The 15,517-nt window shown below is 44.2% G+C and overlaps 1 protein-coding gene across 1 annotated transcript in view; it reads right to left on the reverse strand.

Annotated features, from left to right (window-relative positions):
• The window catches only part of LOC147705891 (serine/threonine-protein phosphatase PP1-gamma catalytic subunit B-like), an 82,539-nt gene that overhangs the window by 43,271 nt on the left and 23,751 nt on the right, over positions 1–15,517 (reverse strand). Inside the window, exons 5-6 of the mRNA XM_086932361.1 lie at positions 13,226–13,449; positions 2,957–3,091 (exon numbers count right to left, since the gene is read on the reverse strand). Coding sequence (XP_086788487.1) covers positions 2,957–3,091; positions 13,226–13,449 — 359 coding nt within the window. The remainder of the gene's footprint in view (positions 1–2,956; positions 3,092–13,225; positions 13,450–15,517) is intronic.

The following is a 15,517-nucleotide window of genomic DNA, read 5'->3' on the forward strand; positions in this document are numbered from 1 at the left end:
AGACTATGGAACTCTACGCCTGTTAACTTGCACCTAATCCATTCCAAAATGGAGTTCAGAAAGGCTCTGAAGACCTGGTTATTTAACCAGAGCTAGACTCTTGGTAACCTCCTTCTCCTGCTTGGCCGCTATAGCGCTGGGACACCTCTGTCTGAGGTAGCTGTCATGCTTTATAAATATATTATATACTATTTATGGTTTTACCACCCTTACAATTTCTAAGAATAGACTTAAATTATACCCAATTTCAGTACAACATTTCGCCCTAATTGCCTGCTTTCTTTCAGCACCGCGAAGACGTTAAACTGTAGAACCGAGTGACAATTATAATACTGTGGATGTTCCATAAGCGTTTCTGGTGTAAAGTGTTGAGTACACATGTTCCTGTTGCGCCATCAATACTGCTAACTGCAGACAGCGTAGTCATCAATACTGTTAACTGCAGACAGCGTAGTAGCTCTGGAAAACATTGTAAGTGCTGCTGAGTGTTTCACATCAGGAGTGAGAGGCCATCAGCATGTATAATCTGCACTGCCATTTTACAATGGTGCTTCCACACCATTACATAGGTCAGGTGCAATAACAATTTTATAAAATGATCTCACCAGATATCTAAAATCAGTCACAGGAGTGATGATTCACAATAAGGATCGCCCGAACTCTGCTTTCAGAATCATGAAATATTCCTCCAAACTTTCACTGCCTGGAAATTTGTGTCACAGAGGATTCACACCTCAAATACAACCTCTTATAGTGGGACACACTGATTCGCTGTCAGTAGTCACTCTTCGCTAGGGTCAAATTCACAAATACAGAGTAGGTAATTAAAAAATTAGACAAATTCATAGTACAACCTTCAAAAGCCTCCCCAGTAAGCAACAACTGACTCGCTTGGAATCCTCCTTTCCTTCCTCGCCCCCACATTCTAATCTGGAATCTCACCAATATATAAACAGTTTTTTGTGCATTTAGACTATAGTCTGATGAGATCCTGACTGTGCTGAGAGCAGCTAGAAATTATGATCTTGCCAGCCAAATAGGCAGTTTGCTGGTCGTATTTATCAGAATTCACTGTTTATTGCTGAACCAGCCTTCTGCATGTGTCTTAGATCCAAACTTTGGGTGATAAAACCGCTGGCAGGTAAATAACACAATCTAATGTCAAGGCATGCAGAGTATGACTATCAACTGACATTTGTCACGTTTGTGTGTAGGTGTTGTGTATTTTCAGTGTTTGTTGCATGCATGCCGTTTCGGGGCATGAATTTGACATTGCATCGCATGCCTCACATGAAAAACAATTACGTATAATTGACAATTTGTATTGATTTGTTTGCTTTTGTGTTTTAGAACAGTTTTTTTGCCGACAGAGATACTAGATTCACCACAATTTGGTTGAGTGATTGGTAATCTCCTCTTGAGAATACACACCCAGAGATTGCCATCACTGTGTAGACTAGGGTCGTTTTAGGTGCTGAAGAATTGCCTCGTGATCATTTTTGACAAAAGGAGAGAACCACGTTGACCCATTAAGACCCACTAAGCTATCTAGGACCATTATATCCTTCTATAGAAATTACGATTTTAACTATACAAGAGAACTCATTCATTAAAATTTCTTCCCATGGGATCACCAAGTAAATTTTAATAGACATTTTCCTTCACGTCTATTTTACCAATCTACACACCCTCACTTAATCAAAAAGCTGTTCTATAAAAAGATCTCCGGCAAAGGGCCCCATTGCAGGTGCCCGTCGGGCATTGCAGCGCCGGCACAACTAGGAGTTAGCCCAATGTTGAATCATGACACCCATCTTGGTGTGTGAGGGCTTTTGCTACTATTGGAGCACATTCCCCCTCTAATAAACTGTACCTATACACACACACCCCACCATCCTCAAAAGGAACTGCATACTCTTGTTGGATCATCAACTGAGGTTGAACAGATCAACTAGGGAAACACTGATTCAGCCATAAAAACAATTATACATGGAAAGCAGGACCAAATTTGGAACAAAATGCACCTGCAGCATATCAAGTTTGTGACAGTCTGGTGAGGAATATGGCACATACGTCCAAGAGGAACAAGTGAGAAGCAGCTCTCAACTTACCCAAAGTCAAAGAAGGTGGGGGATGTATCACTTGGTATGCGATATGTAATACACCATGTACATCAAACTAAGGTCAGGCAAAGCAAGTAGGTTGCACCTAAAGGAACCACCAATGATAGGAGACTAAGAAAGCCCACAAAACCAAGGTGCTATCCTTTTGCTCTCAAGATCCATAGTTTCAAGCTTCAGCACTAGTGAAAAACTCCAGGTGGTTCCCGTATGAGCATCCCAACATGTATATTAACTAGTCTCTTTATTAACGTGGGGTTCAAGCCAAATATGTCCTCTCCCAAAAAGTAGTATGGCGTTCAGTTCATGAATCTATAAATATTAACGAAAATAATTCAGGATATGCAAAGATGAGCAAACTGAAAGTTGCTGGCAATGTACAAATAACAGGCCCATCACCAAGTTATCCTTCCCATGTCATTAAGACCCAATACTGAATTGGGAAATAAATATAACTATTTACAGATAATTCAGTTTGTGTTGTGCACCAAAAGTGGTAAAACAAATATGGTAAAAGATTTGATATAAAGAAAGCAATCAAACCAAATAAGTAAAAAAACAAATAAAACGCGGAGGTTAGTACAGAAGACACTGGAAACTACAATACATAGGTTGACCTGAACCTGTAATTCAATCAGACCCCACTATACAAGCAGCTCGACGAAAAAGAAGGTCAGAACCACTAATCCATAAAGTCTGCAGTCCTAAAGCAGGAGACAAGAACATCTTCTGAAACCATGGTAGAGGCAACTTTTGAACCACACCTAAGACTGGCTGTATCCCCAGTTTACTGCCTGCCCCAAATTACCCAAATATAAACCTATGTGGATACTTGCCTGAAAGGAACACATCAGCGACTCATCCACGCTCATCATAGAGCCTGCGTTGTCAAACTCGCCGCAGTAATTGGGTGCAGAGAAAAGGGTCACCAGTTGCCGTTTGGCAAAGAACTCATAGCCGTCCTCTACCACCTGAAAAGGGTAGAGAGGGTAAAAAATTAAGCATGTATTATCCTCTGCCTCTCATCAGTGTGCTCTGAATAGCCTAAAGCCCCCACGAGATACAGTTTAGTCTCATGTTAAAAAAATGTCTTCACCTACCACAAAAATGTTTCCCGTTGACCACTCAAGAGGAGTGGAGAACCTTTCTAGTTGTACCAACGCACACAAAATATAAAAAGATTATGTTGCTCGGTTTGTATAGAGAAATCAAATTAGCCCAAGATTAGGAAAATACAAAGGGTTGAACAGTTATTAATAACCTGACTTAAGTGTAGGTACAGTGCTTGAGAATTTTTGATCTGTATCCATTGTTCCATGAATATTTAAAACAATACCATCCCAACATAGAGTGTGCCATGATATCCAACAGCCTGAATGCTGATTCTAACATAATGCAATCGATTACTCTGGAAACAGGGACATTTTCCACACTCGGCAGAGTAATATTGCACTGATTTTACAAATCATTTTACACCTTTACCAATCTGCTTCAGAAGAGAGCCAAGTGGAGGGTCTCTGCGCATCCTTAAAGTTTATAGTTTCTTCTGTGTTTTATCAATATTGGACTCCCCACTTCTAATAGCAGGCAATTTGCTCACTATTCAATTAATCTAATAAAAATCAAGAAGTTGTAATCATTTACCTTAATCATGGATATTGAAATGGGTAGGAGTAGAAGCAGATTTGCAGCTTGAAGAATTTTCTGGATTCACATGCCGTGTATTATTCTACCATCTAGTAGGTGGGTCCGGAATACTTCTTAGTTTTCTTTCCCCCCTCCTCTTAGGTTGAGCCCACCGGACAGCACAGCTGTCTGGTTGAAAAAGGCCGATACCAAATTTTAAAGTGGCCTAAAGCCCTCCCAAAGCTGATCATGTGTTGTCTTTGTCACTCTCATTTGCTTTTTTCTTACTCTTTGGCTTGCCATGTCCATCTTGTGTTTGTCCCTTCCCTGGAGCATAGCCCGGTGTATTTCCACTGTAACTTTTAGGCAACTTTTTTTTTTCTTTTTGCTTAAGCACATCACAAGAGTGGATGTGTTTTCCATCTGTCTTTTCTGTGCCTCCCTCTTCACCCTTCTCCGATGCATCTTCTGATATTCTCTCATATCCAGAGAATTCTCTCCCCGCCCTCAGTTGTTCTCTCATCCATGCTCCCCCTTCTGCTCCCAGCTTAGTGTTGCTCTTTTGGTAGTGTGCTTCCCCACTCCATGTGTTGCAGTCACTCGTTGTGTGCTTCTACACCACTCCTAAGTTGTCGGCAAACCTGTAACTCCTTTAAAGGAAAATGCTTCTTACCAGTATGCATCTGTTCTTGGCATGTAGATCTGCAGAGTTTCACACTGTGCATAGATCGCCACCTAGTGTTGGCCCGAATGTTTGCAGTTTGTTGTTCTGAAAAGGACTTTGGAAGTCACGAGATAGGGGACTCCTCCTTTGGACCACATTGCGCATGGGCATCGGCTCCATCCTCAGATTGTTTTTCGCCATTAGGAAAATGATGGAGCTTTGCAAGAAAAGGAAGAATGCCTATGTAATCAGTATCGAATTAAGATAATACAGGATCAGACAAGGGTAACCGGGGAGGCGGGTGGGCCTGTGTAACTCTGCAGCTCTACATGCCAAGAACAGATGCATACTGGTAAGTAGCATTTTCCGTTCGAGGCATATGAGCTGCAGATTACACACTGTGCATAGATTGTATAGCAGTACCCACTCTTAGCGGCGACCACCCCTATCTGTTGCAGTACTTTGAAATAATGTTTTGAGAGCAGCCTGGCCCACATTAGCTGCTGGTTTGGTTTGCATATCTACACAAAATGTTTTATGAATGTGTGCGGTGTAGACCATGTAGCTGCTCTGCAGATAGCTTCTAGGGGAATTTCCCCTAAAAATGCCATTATAGCCCCTATTTTTCTTGTAGAATGGGCTTTAGGATGAACAGATAATGTACGTTTAGCTTTGTGGTAACAAATCTGTATGCATTTGACAATCTATCTAGCTATCCCAGATTTTGAAATGAGATTACCCTTGTGCGGTGGGGAGAAAGACACAAAAAGTTGTTTTGTCTCACAAAAGGGTTGTGTGCTCTCGATGAAGTATAGCAATGCTCTTTTGACATCAAGGGTATGAGGAGCTCTTTCTGCTACTGTCTGTGGCTGCGAGAAGAAAACGGGCAGTTCTACATATTGATTGAGGTGGAATGGAGAAATGACTTTGGGCAGGAATTTTGGATTAGGACGTAGAACAAACTTATTATGATGCATTTGAAAAAAGGGTTCTTGAATGGTTAGTGCTTGTAGTTCATTACTCTTCGCAGAGAAGTAATAGCTACTAGGAACGCAACCTTCCATGTTAAAAATAGTAGTTCACATTTATGTAATGGTTCAAAAGGAGGTCCCATTAGCCGTGTGAGAACAATGTTTAAATTCCACACAGGTGAAGGTGGCACTCCGGGAGGAATTATTCACTTAAGACCTTCCATAAAGGCTTTAATAGCAGGCACTCTAAACAGAGATATATGCTGTCTGTTTTGCAGATATGCTGCTATTGCAGAAAGATGCAGTCCAATAGACTTGTAGGCTAAGTTACATCTTTGGAGGTGCAGTAAGTATCCTATGATGTGTTGAATAGGCACGTCTAAGGGATTAATATTATTGTTGTGACAATATATTACAAAGCTTTTCTACTTGGCTGCATAACATGCTCTAGTGGTTGGGAGTCTAGCTTCTTTTATGACATTCATGCAGTCTGGAGGAAGGTTCAGATATCCAAATTCTAAGACCTCAGGAGCCAAATCGCTAGGTTGAGCTGGGTCTGGGTGCCTAACCTCTCCATGGTTCTGTGTTAAAAGGTGTCAAGACAGGTATAATTTTTGGTGCGGTACCAGAGACAGTTGTAGCAATGTTGTGTACAACTGCTGTCTGGCCTACGTTGGAGCAACTAGGATGTGAGTTAGAGAATGCAGCTGTAGTTTGCGTACTACTAGTGGCATGAGTGGTAGAGGTGGAAAAGCATACACAAATCTGTTTGAACGGTTCATCCATATCACATTACCTTTGGACAATGGGTGTGGATATCTGCCGGCGAAGCTTGGGCATTTGGCGTTTTCGTGAGTGGCAAAGAGGTCTATCTGAGGTTGTCCCCACATCTGAAAGAATGGTTGAAAAACTTGCATATGAAGTTCCCACTCGTGGGTCTGTTGTGTCGGACGACTTAACAGATCTGCTATGGTGTTTTGTCCTCCTGGAACATGTTGGGCTAGAAGGAATATGTTTTGAGGTATAGCCCGGCGCCATATGTCCTGAGCTAGTCGTGAAAGTTGCAGATAGTGTGTTCCACCCTGTTTCTGAATGTAGTACATGACTGTCGTGTTGTCCGTGCGGACTAACACAGCTTTGTTTGATAATTGTTTTTTGGAAAGCTTTCAGCGCTAGGAATATAGCTAGTAACTCCAGGTGATTGATATGAAGTAACTTTTGCTGTGGTGTCCACCTGCCTTGCATGGTGTGTTGCAGCCGGTGGGCTCCCCAGCTGGAGAGCGATGCATCCGCTGTCAAGACTATTTGGGGAATTGGCTCTAGGAACGGTCGACCCTTGGAAAGGTTATGGTGTTCCACCACTGCAGAGAGCAAAGAGTCCGACCGTCTACCAACACTAGGTCTGTTAATTAACCTGGAGTCTGGTTCCATTGACGTGATAGGCACTCTTGTAGAGGACGCATTTGAAGTCTTGTATGGGGCACTATGAAAATGAAAGAGGCATTCATCCTAATGAGTTGCATGAACACTCGTGCTGGAAGGGAGTGTTGTGGCTGAAACTTTGTGAGAAGAGTTTGCATGCTGGCTATCCTTACTGGAGTGGGATAAGCTAGCGCTGTTGGAGGTGTTTATTGTGGCACTGAGGTACTGTTGTACTTTGGATGGTTGCAGATGAGACTTGGTGTGGTTTATGTTATGTTATGTTATATGTTGATTTGTATCGCGCTCTGTTAGTCAGGACTGTCCTGGCGCAGTGAGGAAACAGAGTCAGAGTGAGCGAGGAGACAGCTATTCAGAATGTGTAAAGAGGTGGGTTTTTAACAATTTTTTTAAATTGGTCAGGTTGGGGGAGTATCTTAGAGCATCAGGGAGGGTGTTCCACATCTGAGCTCCCCGTACCGTCAGAGATTGACCCCCCAGGCGAACTCTCTAAAATCTGGGGACAACCACCTGCCTACGGGAGGCAGATCGCAGCTGACGGGTCGGTTGGTAAAAGGCAAATCTTTTTTCGAGGTAGGGCGGACAAGGTCCATGCAGGGCTTTATAAACGAGTACCAGAGCCTTAAAACGCACTGTTTGGGCCACTGGAAGCCAGTGTAGCTCCCTCAGTTGCTTACAAACGCTGAGCCTCCTAGGAATGTTATAGAGGAGTCTCACCGTCGCATTCTGGACTACCTGTAGCTTTCTAATCAGAAAGTCAGGCGCCCCGATGTAAAGGGCATTCGCATAGTCCAGGCGGGAGAGCACGAGTGCTCTGGCTACAGTTTCTTTGGCCGCTTGGGGGAGAAGTGGAAAGAATCTTCGAAGGATGGTCAGGGAGCCCCAAATTGTGGTGTAGTTGGATCGTGGCGTGAGTGTTCCACACACTAGATGTAGGAGCTGGCTTTTACGAGCCAGTCGTCTAGGTACGGGAAGACATGTAGGTGCTGTCTTCGTAAATGTGCAGCCACTACTGCTAGGCACTTGGTGAATACTCTTGGTGCTGTTGTGACTCCGAACGGGAGTACTTTGAATTGATAGTGCTGCCCGTCTATTACAAATCTGAGATACTTCCTGTGAGCCTTGTGAATGGGAATGCGGAAGTATGCGTCCTTGAGATCTAGAGTAGCAAGGAGGTCGTTTTGTAACAGGAGAGGAAGGACTTGTTAGAGTGTGACCATGTGAAAATGGTCTGAATATGTATGTGTTTAGCGATCTGAGGACCAGAATAGGCCTTAGATAGCAATCTTTTTTTTGGAATTTGAAAATATAGGGAGTAAACCCCCTTGTTTTGTTGGTGCAGAGGAACTGGTTCTATTGCACTTTTTTCTAGCAGACATTACTTCTTGCTTTAACAGTGACAGATGTTCTTGTGACATTGGATGCTGTTTGGGTGGTATGTTTAGGGGGGTAGATGTTCGTTCTAGACAGTATCCTGACTGAATAATTTGACGCACCCACCTGTCTGATGTGATGTTGATCCTAGCAGGAAGGAATTGCTGCAGTCTACCCCCCACAGGAGTGGAATGTTGGGGGGAAGGGGAGGAAAGTTATTGGGTAGGGGTGGAGGCAGAGTGGGAGTTGTTGGTTTTGCCCCTGCCTTTGTTGTTGTTACCCCTGTAACCCCCTCTCTCGTAGCCCTTAGTGTATTTGGATTGACTAGGAGTTTTGTAGGAAGTGGAAGGGCTTTCGGAGGAGTAGCCTCTTGTGTTGCCTCTGTATGATGAGCGATGAAAAGAACGCCTAGGAGTTTGCAGCTGCAAGACTCCAATAGATTTTGCTGCGTCGGTGTCTTTTTTCATCTTTTCTAAAGACACATCAACATTAGGGCCAAATAAATGTGTCTCATCAAATGGCTGATTGAGGATGGAATTTTGTAGCTCAGGTTTAAAACCTGAAATACGTAGCCAGGCATGTCTCCGCAAAAGGGTACTGGTATTGATTGCCCTTGAGGCAGTATCTGCATCATCTAGGGCACAACAAATGGAAGTTTCCTGTATGAGTTCATGGGCCCTATTTCTCTAGTAGATGCTGCATTATGGACTCCAGCTCATCATAATGTGCCCTGTCATATCTTGCCAACAACGCTTGGGTATTGGCAATGCGCCAAATGTTAGCTGCCTGTGACGCTGTTCTCTTACCAGAGGCCTCAAGGAGCTTAGATTCTTTATCTGGTGGTGAGGCCTCACCTGATGTTTGTGAATTAGCACATTTACGTGCATTAGACACTACAAAAGAATCTAGTGGTGCTGGACCTTTGATGTAAACAGGGTCTGTAGGGGCAGCTTTATATTTCTTCTCAATGCGAGGGTTAAGGACTCGAGCCTTGACAGGATCTTTAAAAACCTCTGTTGCGTCCTTAATGACGCCTTCAAGCATTGGCAAAATGGCAGTAGACCTTTGTGTATTATCAAAAGTGTCTAAAAGGAAATCTTCCTTAACAGCATCAGTGTGCATGTCAACCCCATGGTACTGGGCAGCTCTTTGGACTAGTAGGTTAAAACCTATAGTGTCCTCTGGTGGGGAAGGTCTGGAAGGGTATACATCATCTTGTGGGACGTAAGGTACATCAGGGGTGTTCTAATTATCCCAAGGATAGGTGACTGAGGGAGACTATTGGTCCCAGCTGGGTCATGTGCACCCCCACCTGTGTCATCAGAATCTGTATCCACATCATCATCTGGATTAGTGGATGGTATAGGAGAATGATGTGGTGGAGGAGGTGTAGGAGGAGGAACAGTATGGGGAGGTGGTGGAGAATGGACCCTTAATGGAGAGGTTGCCTCTTTGGAGGAGGAGGAGGAGGAGGAGGTGCTGGCGCTTCTAGTGGTCTCTTCTTGGAGCTAAGAGCTAGTTGGCCAGTCTTAGGATCTTTAACAAGAGTTTTTTGGTGAGGATCTGGTGTAAAAAGTTCTTCTGTATAGGGTAGATCCTTCGGCGAAATTTTGGGTCCGTAGGTTTTTTTGGCACTGAGTCGGTAGATGGTCTAGGGTCTTTTGGTTTAGAAGTGTGAACTTTTGAAATGTTTTTTACAGGAACATGTTTTTGCGGTTCCAGGTGTTTCTTTGGCTCCGAAGCATGTGAATCGGGGCCTTTAGGTGGTTTTTTACTTGGCTCCGAGTGCGGTTTCGGCATCGATGAGCCGCTGCCAGTCTTCGCCGCCGAGTGCTTAAGTGTTGGAGCAGCGGTCAGTGTGGTTGCTGAAGATGGCATCTTTGGTGTCGGTATCGGATCGGCACCGGGAATAGGCTGGCTCAAGCCCGAGCCGCCTGAAGGCTTAGTAGGCTTCTTTGCCGGGACCGAAGGTGGGGCGTGGGAAGCAGTCTCAGTGTGTACCCGGACCCGAAGTTGAGGGTGTGACCAAAGCCTTTGAGGGTGTCGAGGAAGGGTTGGGGTCGACAGTCTTACTTACGACCCGTTGACCTGGAGTGATGTCCTCGACGTCTGAGTCTTCGGTATCAGAAGAGCTGGAACTTTCTTCTGCGTGCTGATGTTCTGGCACGTCGACACCCTCTCCAAAGATGTCGTAGGGGATCGAAGCGGACGAGCGAACCATTGTTCTTCGAGCTTGTCAGTCCCGAATCGTCTTCTTGGAGCGGAAAGAGGCACAAGCGGAACAGTCTTTGGCCTCGTGCTCCGGTGAAAGGCAAAGGTTGCACACCTCATGTAGATCGGTGTGGGGAAACTTTGACCCACATTGAGGATACTTCTTGAATGGCGTCCTTTCCATGAGCCAGAAGATGAGGCCAAGGTAGGCCCGAAGGCCTTCATCGACGACCGGAATCGAAGACTTCGAAGTTGGTGAAGAATCGCGTCTATGTGGATCGCGATCGAAACAGTACTGTCGAACTGGGTGAGGATTGCGCATTGAAGGAAATTTCGGTTCCAAACCGGAGTGCAGGAAACACATCCGATCCTGATGGTGGAAAAAAAACTATCTGCGTAATGTGGTCTAAAGGAGAAGTCACCTATCTAGTGACTTCCAAAGAACTTTTCAGGACAACAAACTGCAAACATCCGGGCCCAACACTAGGTGGTGATCTATGCACAGTGTGTAATCTGCAGCTCATATGCCTCGAATAAATATATAATATATATATATATTTTTTTTACATTTGCATTCCTGCCTTTTACATGTCTTGGGAGGAGGCATGTTTTCCAGCACTCGGGCCACCTGTTTATGGCTGAAATTCCTCCTGGCTGCCTTTCCCAGCCGAAACTCTTGCCATTTTCTAGTTTACAGTTTAAACCCTCCCACCCCCAAGAAGTATATAGTTTCTCCTTCCTTCTACAACTTGTCTCCAGTCGTAGGGGTCCCAAGGATCGTCAGCGATTGCCTTTCAGGGCTAATTTTCTGCCTCCTGTGACATTGATTTCCACTGCTCCTGGCCCTTAAGACACTCGTAGTACTTGGTGTTTTCAGAATCGGTAGCTTAACAGTTAAACATTTTGTTCTTCTGCTTTCTTAACTGTGCTAGGAGCGCAGTTAACTTTGTCCTTTACGTACAAGTTAAGTGCAGAAATGTTAACCTATTGTGTATGTGTATCCACTCTTGTTCTTTAAATCTATTTGGTACCCTTAGGACAAAAGACTTGTGTTCATTTACCTTACGAGCCGCCATTTCATACCCTGGTCTTTGCTGGCCAAGAATATCCACTCAAGTTTGTGACACTATCACCTTGCGATAGAGCCTTTCGTCACTGGTAAGCCTTTGTTTGAATTTGCAAATGATACAAATACCCAACTTCCCTTTCTAATTCCTTTGTCCTTTCGAGTTAGTACATTTCTGTCCTATGCATTTCTAGCATATCCGTTTTTTTTGGCTTGAGTTTTTGGTTGTTGAAAGAACCCCAGCAGCTAAATCCCTTGATTCACGTCGATTTGATCTTTCGTAAGAAGCATGCATTGGTCTGCATCACTACTCTGTCCTTGTGTACCTGCAAATATGGTTTCTGTACTCTCACCCGCCGCAGTGATGCGATATAAACTAAGAAAGCTGTCTTTATGGTTAAGAACATTAGCTCAGCCTTGTGGAGCGGTTCACAAGGCTGAGCTAATGTCCCTCAGCCCTCGCCTGTTCATTCTCAGACCACATGGGTAGCTGCCCTTGTGGTCCACTTACTTTTCCGTGATGTTTCATGTATTTCAATTTGTTTTTTACTCTCTGCTCTACAGTTATCCTTTGTAGTGGATTTCTCCCTTGTCCGACAATTCGAACGGTTTACTTTCCTGGCATTCACAGAGCTTCAGCTGATGCTTCCAAAACCAACAGCGTAAATTAATCTGAAGATGGCGACCACACAGAGGCTTCTGAGGCGTAGATCTGAGGTCAGAAGACGAATATAGCACCAAATAGCCACCGACTATGCACAGCCCAAAAAACAATATAGATATATACACACAAACACATATATACGGAGGTTCTTCTTTGGTATGTGATAAGGGAGCATGACCCTCACGCTGCCGCCAGACCTACGAAGGAAAAATGGTGAAACAGACAGCCGCGTTGGAAGGGATTTGGTCAGGGATGATTCTCCTTCCAATCGTTCGTTTGACAGACGCTTGCAATTGGAGTAAAGTGTGAAATCCTGCACTACGCTTTTAAAATGACATTTGACTGCTGAGCATACTCGAAGGACAAAGTGCATCAGGGAGCCGAGCAGATTAAAATCTTTCTGCCAAAACAAAGAGTATTTTTCTCAATATCCACCCTTACCTGCAAAGAATGGTGCACTGTGGGAGATGCGGGCTATAATCGGTCAAGTGTTGTGAAAAGAACTATAAAAGAGTAAGCACAGATGCACTTGGCGAGACTTCCTGTCCGTGATCAAGACTGCATGGCCGAAACTGGTTGAACTGTAGGAAGCGCTGTACTGAATTCCCCAATTAAAAGCTCCATGTTTCTCGAAGTGGGCCTCTTGTGTGCGTCTGTTCACAGAGATTGGAATTTGGCGGCCTACTCCGTGCCAGTCTTTGAAGAGGCCGCCCTGCAGGGTTGGTGGCTCCCTAAACAGAGGTTTTTCTTTGATATATATATATATAAATATATATGAAGCATTCCAGAACCAGAGACTAGATGGTGTAATAACTCCCAGTTTGTAAATCCAGAAAAGATTCATGCTGCAAAACTTTACATTCAATGACATCCCTCTTTAAGGAAAGTTTTTTTTCCCCACCATTTTCCTTTGGTTGACAAAGTATGCCTTTATAAAGGATGTGTTTAAATAATTGAAGTTTCACTTTTTTATAAATGTTCAAGACCAAATATTGCAGAGCTACTCCAGGTTTATAAATTTAAAAACAACCACAATGGAGAAGTAGATTCACCGGCTTGCAGGTCTTTCTAGAACCTCCAGACATTTACCTGGTGCGCCCGGCAGATTAGATCCAGGTCGTGCTTGTGCAGAAACTTGGCCACCACATCAGCACCAAACGTAAAGGACACACCGCGGTCATTCTCGCCCCAGCCGAGAACATCCTTATCAGGGTCTGCCCACAGAAGATCACACAGGAGGCCCTGATCTGGCACATCAGTGGGGCGCAGGATACGCCGCACCTGCTCCATGGACTGCAGGTCTGGAGAGAGGCCTGAGGATAGAGTGAAGAGTCAGGATCCATACCGAGAAAGCAACCATGTTGACAATACAGCATAAGAATACATAGGAACAGAGGAAAGACACCTAAGCTGAACCAATGAGAATAGATGTAACAATTTTGCAACTCATCTGTTCTAATTTGTCAATTTGCGCATTAAACACAACATGTTTGGGCTAGGAATTGAATATTTTTCTCTGGAAATTAGAAGTGCGCATAAGCATGGTTAGGATTGACTAAATACAGTATACACAGGTCAACTACAAAAATCCAGTTTGAGGCATTTTCTGTTATAAGCACCCCATAGATTTTTTTCTTGTGACAGGAGACTCACCTTAACTGTACACAGGGCAATTTCTTAGTCCGCTATGGCTACACCACACATAGCTGCCAATGTTTTAGATTACTATGTGTGACATTTTCACAATTTGAGTGTAAATATGAGTGACAATTCAACGAGTATGAGTGACACTTACAGACGAGCAAATTCAAGCAATCAAGATGAGGGAAACAAATATAAGCAATTACACCCTTCTCAGCAATGAGAAACTACAAGAAGAGTCTATTCATATGCCACAGGCTGTATTCCCCCACCCCCAAAATAAGCTCATCAAAATAATTAGCTGAGTGGTCCGCCCCTGTCCAGGGCGCCACCCACTACCTGCCGAGCCCCGCAGGCGGCATTCACCATTACACCAGCTGCAGCCTGTTCCTACATGCTCTACTGACGGCATGCTAAGAAGTTACGTTGACAGGCACCACAGTGGCTCTAACATTCACTGCATTCAAAAAGGTAGTGGATGCTACTAACATAGCATAAAACGGTCAGAAAGCAGTTCCCCACTGTAACAGGGCAGGCCGGCAGCAGCTCAGAAGATGATCAACACTGTCACTGCGCGTGCCGCTAAAGCAAATTTTTGTTAGCATGATAGGTAACACCGCCTCGTCATGTTAGGCTGTGGAAATAAAACCACGCTTTACAGTGAAACTGTAATAAAACTTTACACACAGGTCAAGTGCGGTACATCTTAATATACTGAGACGCCGGTGCCCATGGCACACACGTATGTAAGACAACATACACAAACATGAAGGTCACGTGTCGGGGCACCGCCCCAACTGTGGATTATAAGTGCACACGTGCAATAATATAACAAGCATTTGCAAGGCAATAGGTCTCGCATTTTTGAAACTTTTACCCATTAGTATTGTACATGTCAATGTCTTTTATTATTCCAGATTTTTTTAACACATAAATAAAAGGCATGGTCATTTACAATGCCAATAGCTCAAAATCTCGCAAATGCGAGACCTATTGCATTGCAAATGCTGGTTTAAATTAGCTGTCCATTTTAGCCATTTTAAACCAAGGGAGAACTCCAAACATGGACAGTTCAGTCCCTGGTAACAAGCACACACACATCACTCTGCCAGTGCACGACGGTTGCTAACTCCATGACAGGCCATGCATTCTCTTAAATTATTTTGGTTCAAGTGGTGTTCTGATTGGCCGGCCAGTCTCTGTCGAGTCACTAGTACATCAGAGAAAACACATGGGGAACCCCAGGTTTTAGAACGATACAGGCCACAAACACGGGCACCCACAAATAGAAATCATGGGTGTTACACACAGTTGGACAACTCCGTGGGGCTCATTTAGAGCGTATGAAGGCCGGCTTGGTCGAACATCCTAGGGTAACGCTCAAATTCCTACTGCAGACGCTCAACACACTAAAACGCATCCCACTGTTTTTACAATAGTGAGATAGTTCAAAGTATGTTTATGTCTGTAATAAGATGAAAGTTCTTTAATCAGTGTGCAAGCCTGTACGTCGGTCATTCCCGGACACGTAAAGCCCGCCGGACAGTTAGTACAGTCCAGGCTCAGACTAGTTACTAAAACATTTTTGTTGTAGCAGGGACGTCTCAAACACGAAGAGCTGCCGAAGAAGGGTGTGGGGCCTGCCCGAGACCGGACTGCACATCCGGGGTTGTGAAGATAGTCGTCGGGTGTTGGACTCGGTCTTCAACAGAGCACCAGACGGGCCACTTGACTCCTAAA

Source organism: Lissotriton vulgaris, chromosome 7 (assembly GCF_964263255.1).
Source record: "Lissotriton vulgaris chromosome 7, aLisVul1.2, whole genome shotgun sequence".
NCBI classification, from domain to species: Eukaryota; Metazoa; Chordata; class Amphibia; order Caudata; family Salamandridae; genus Lissotriton; species Lissotriton vulgaris.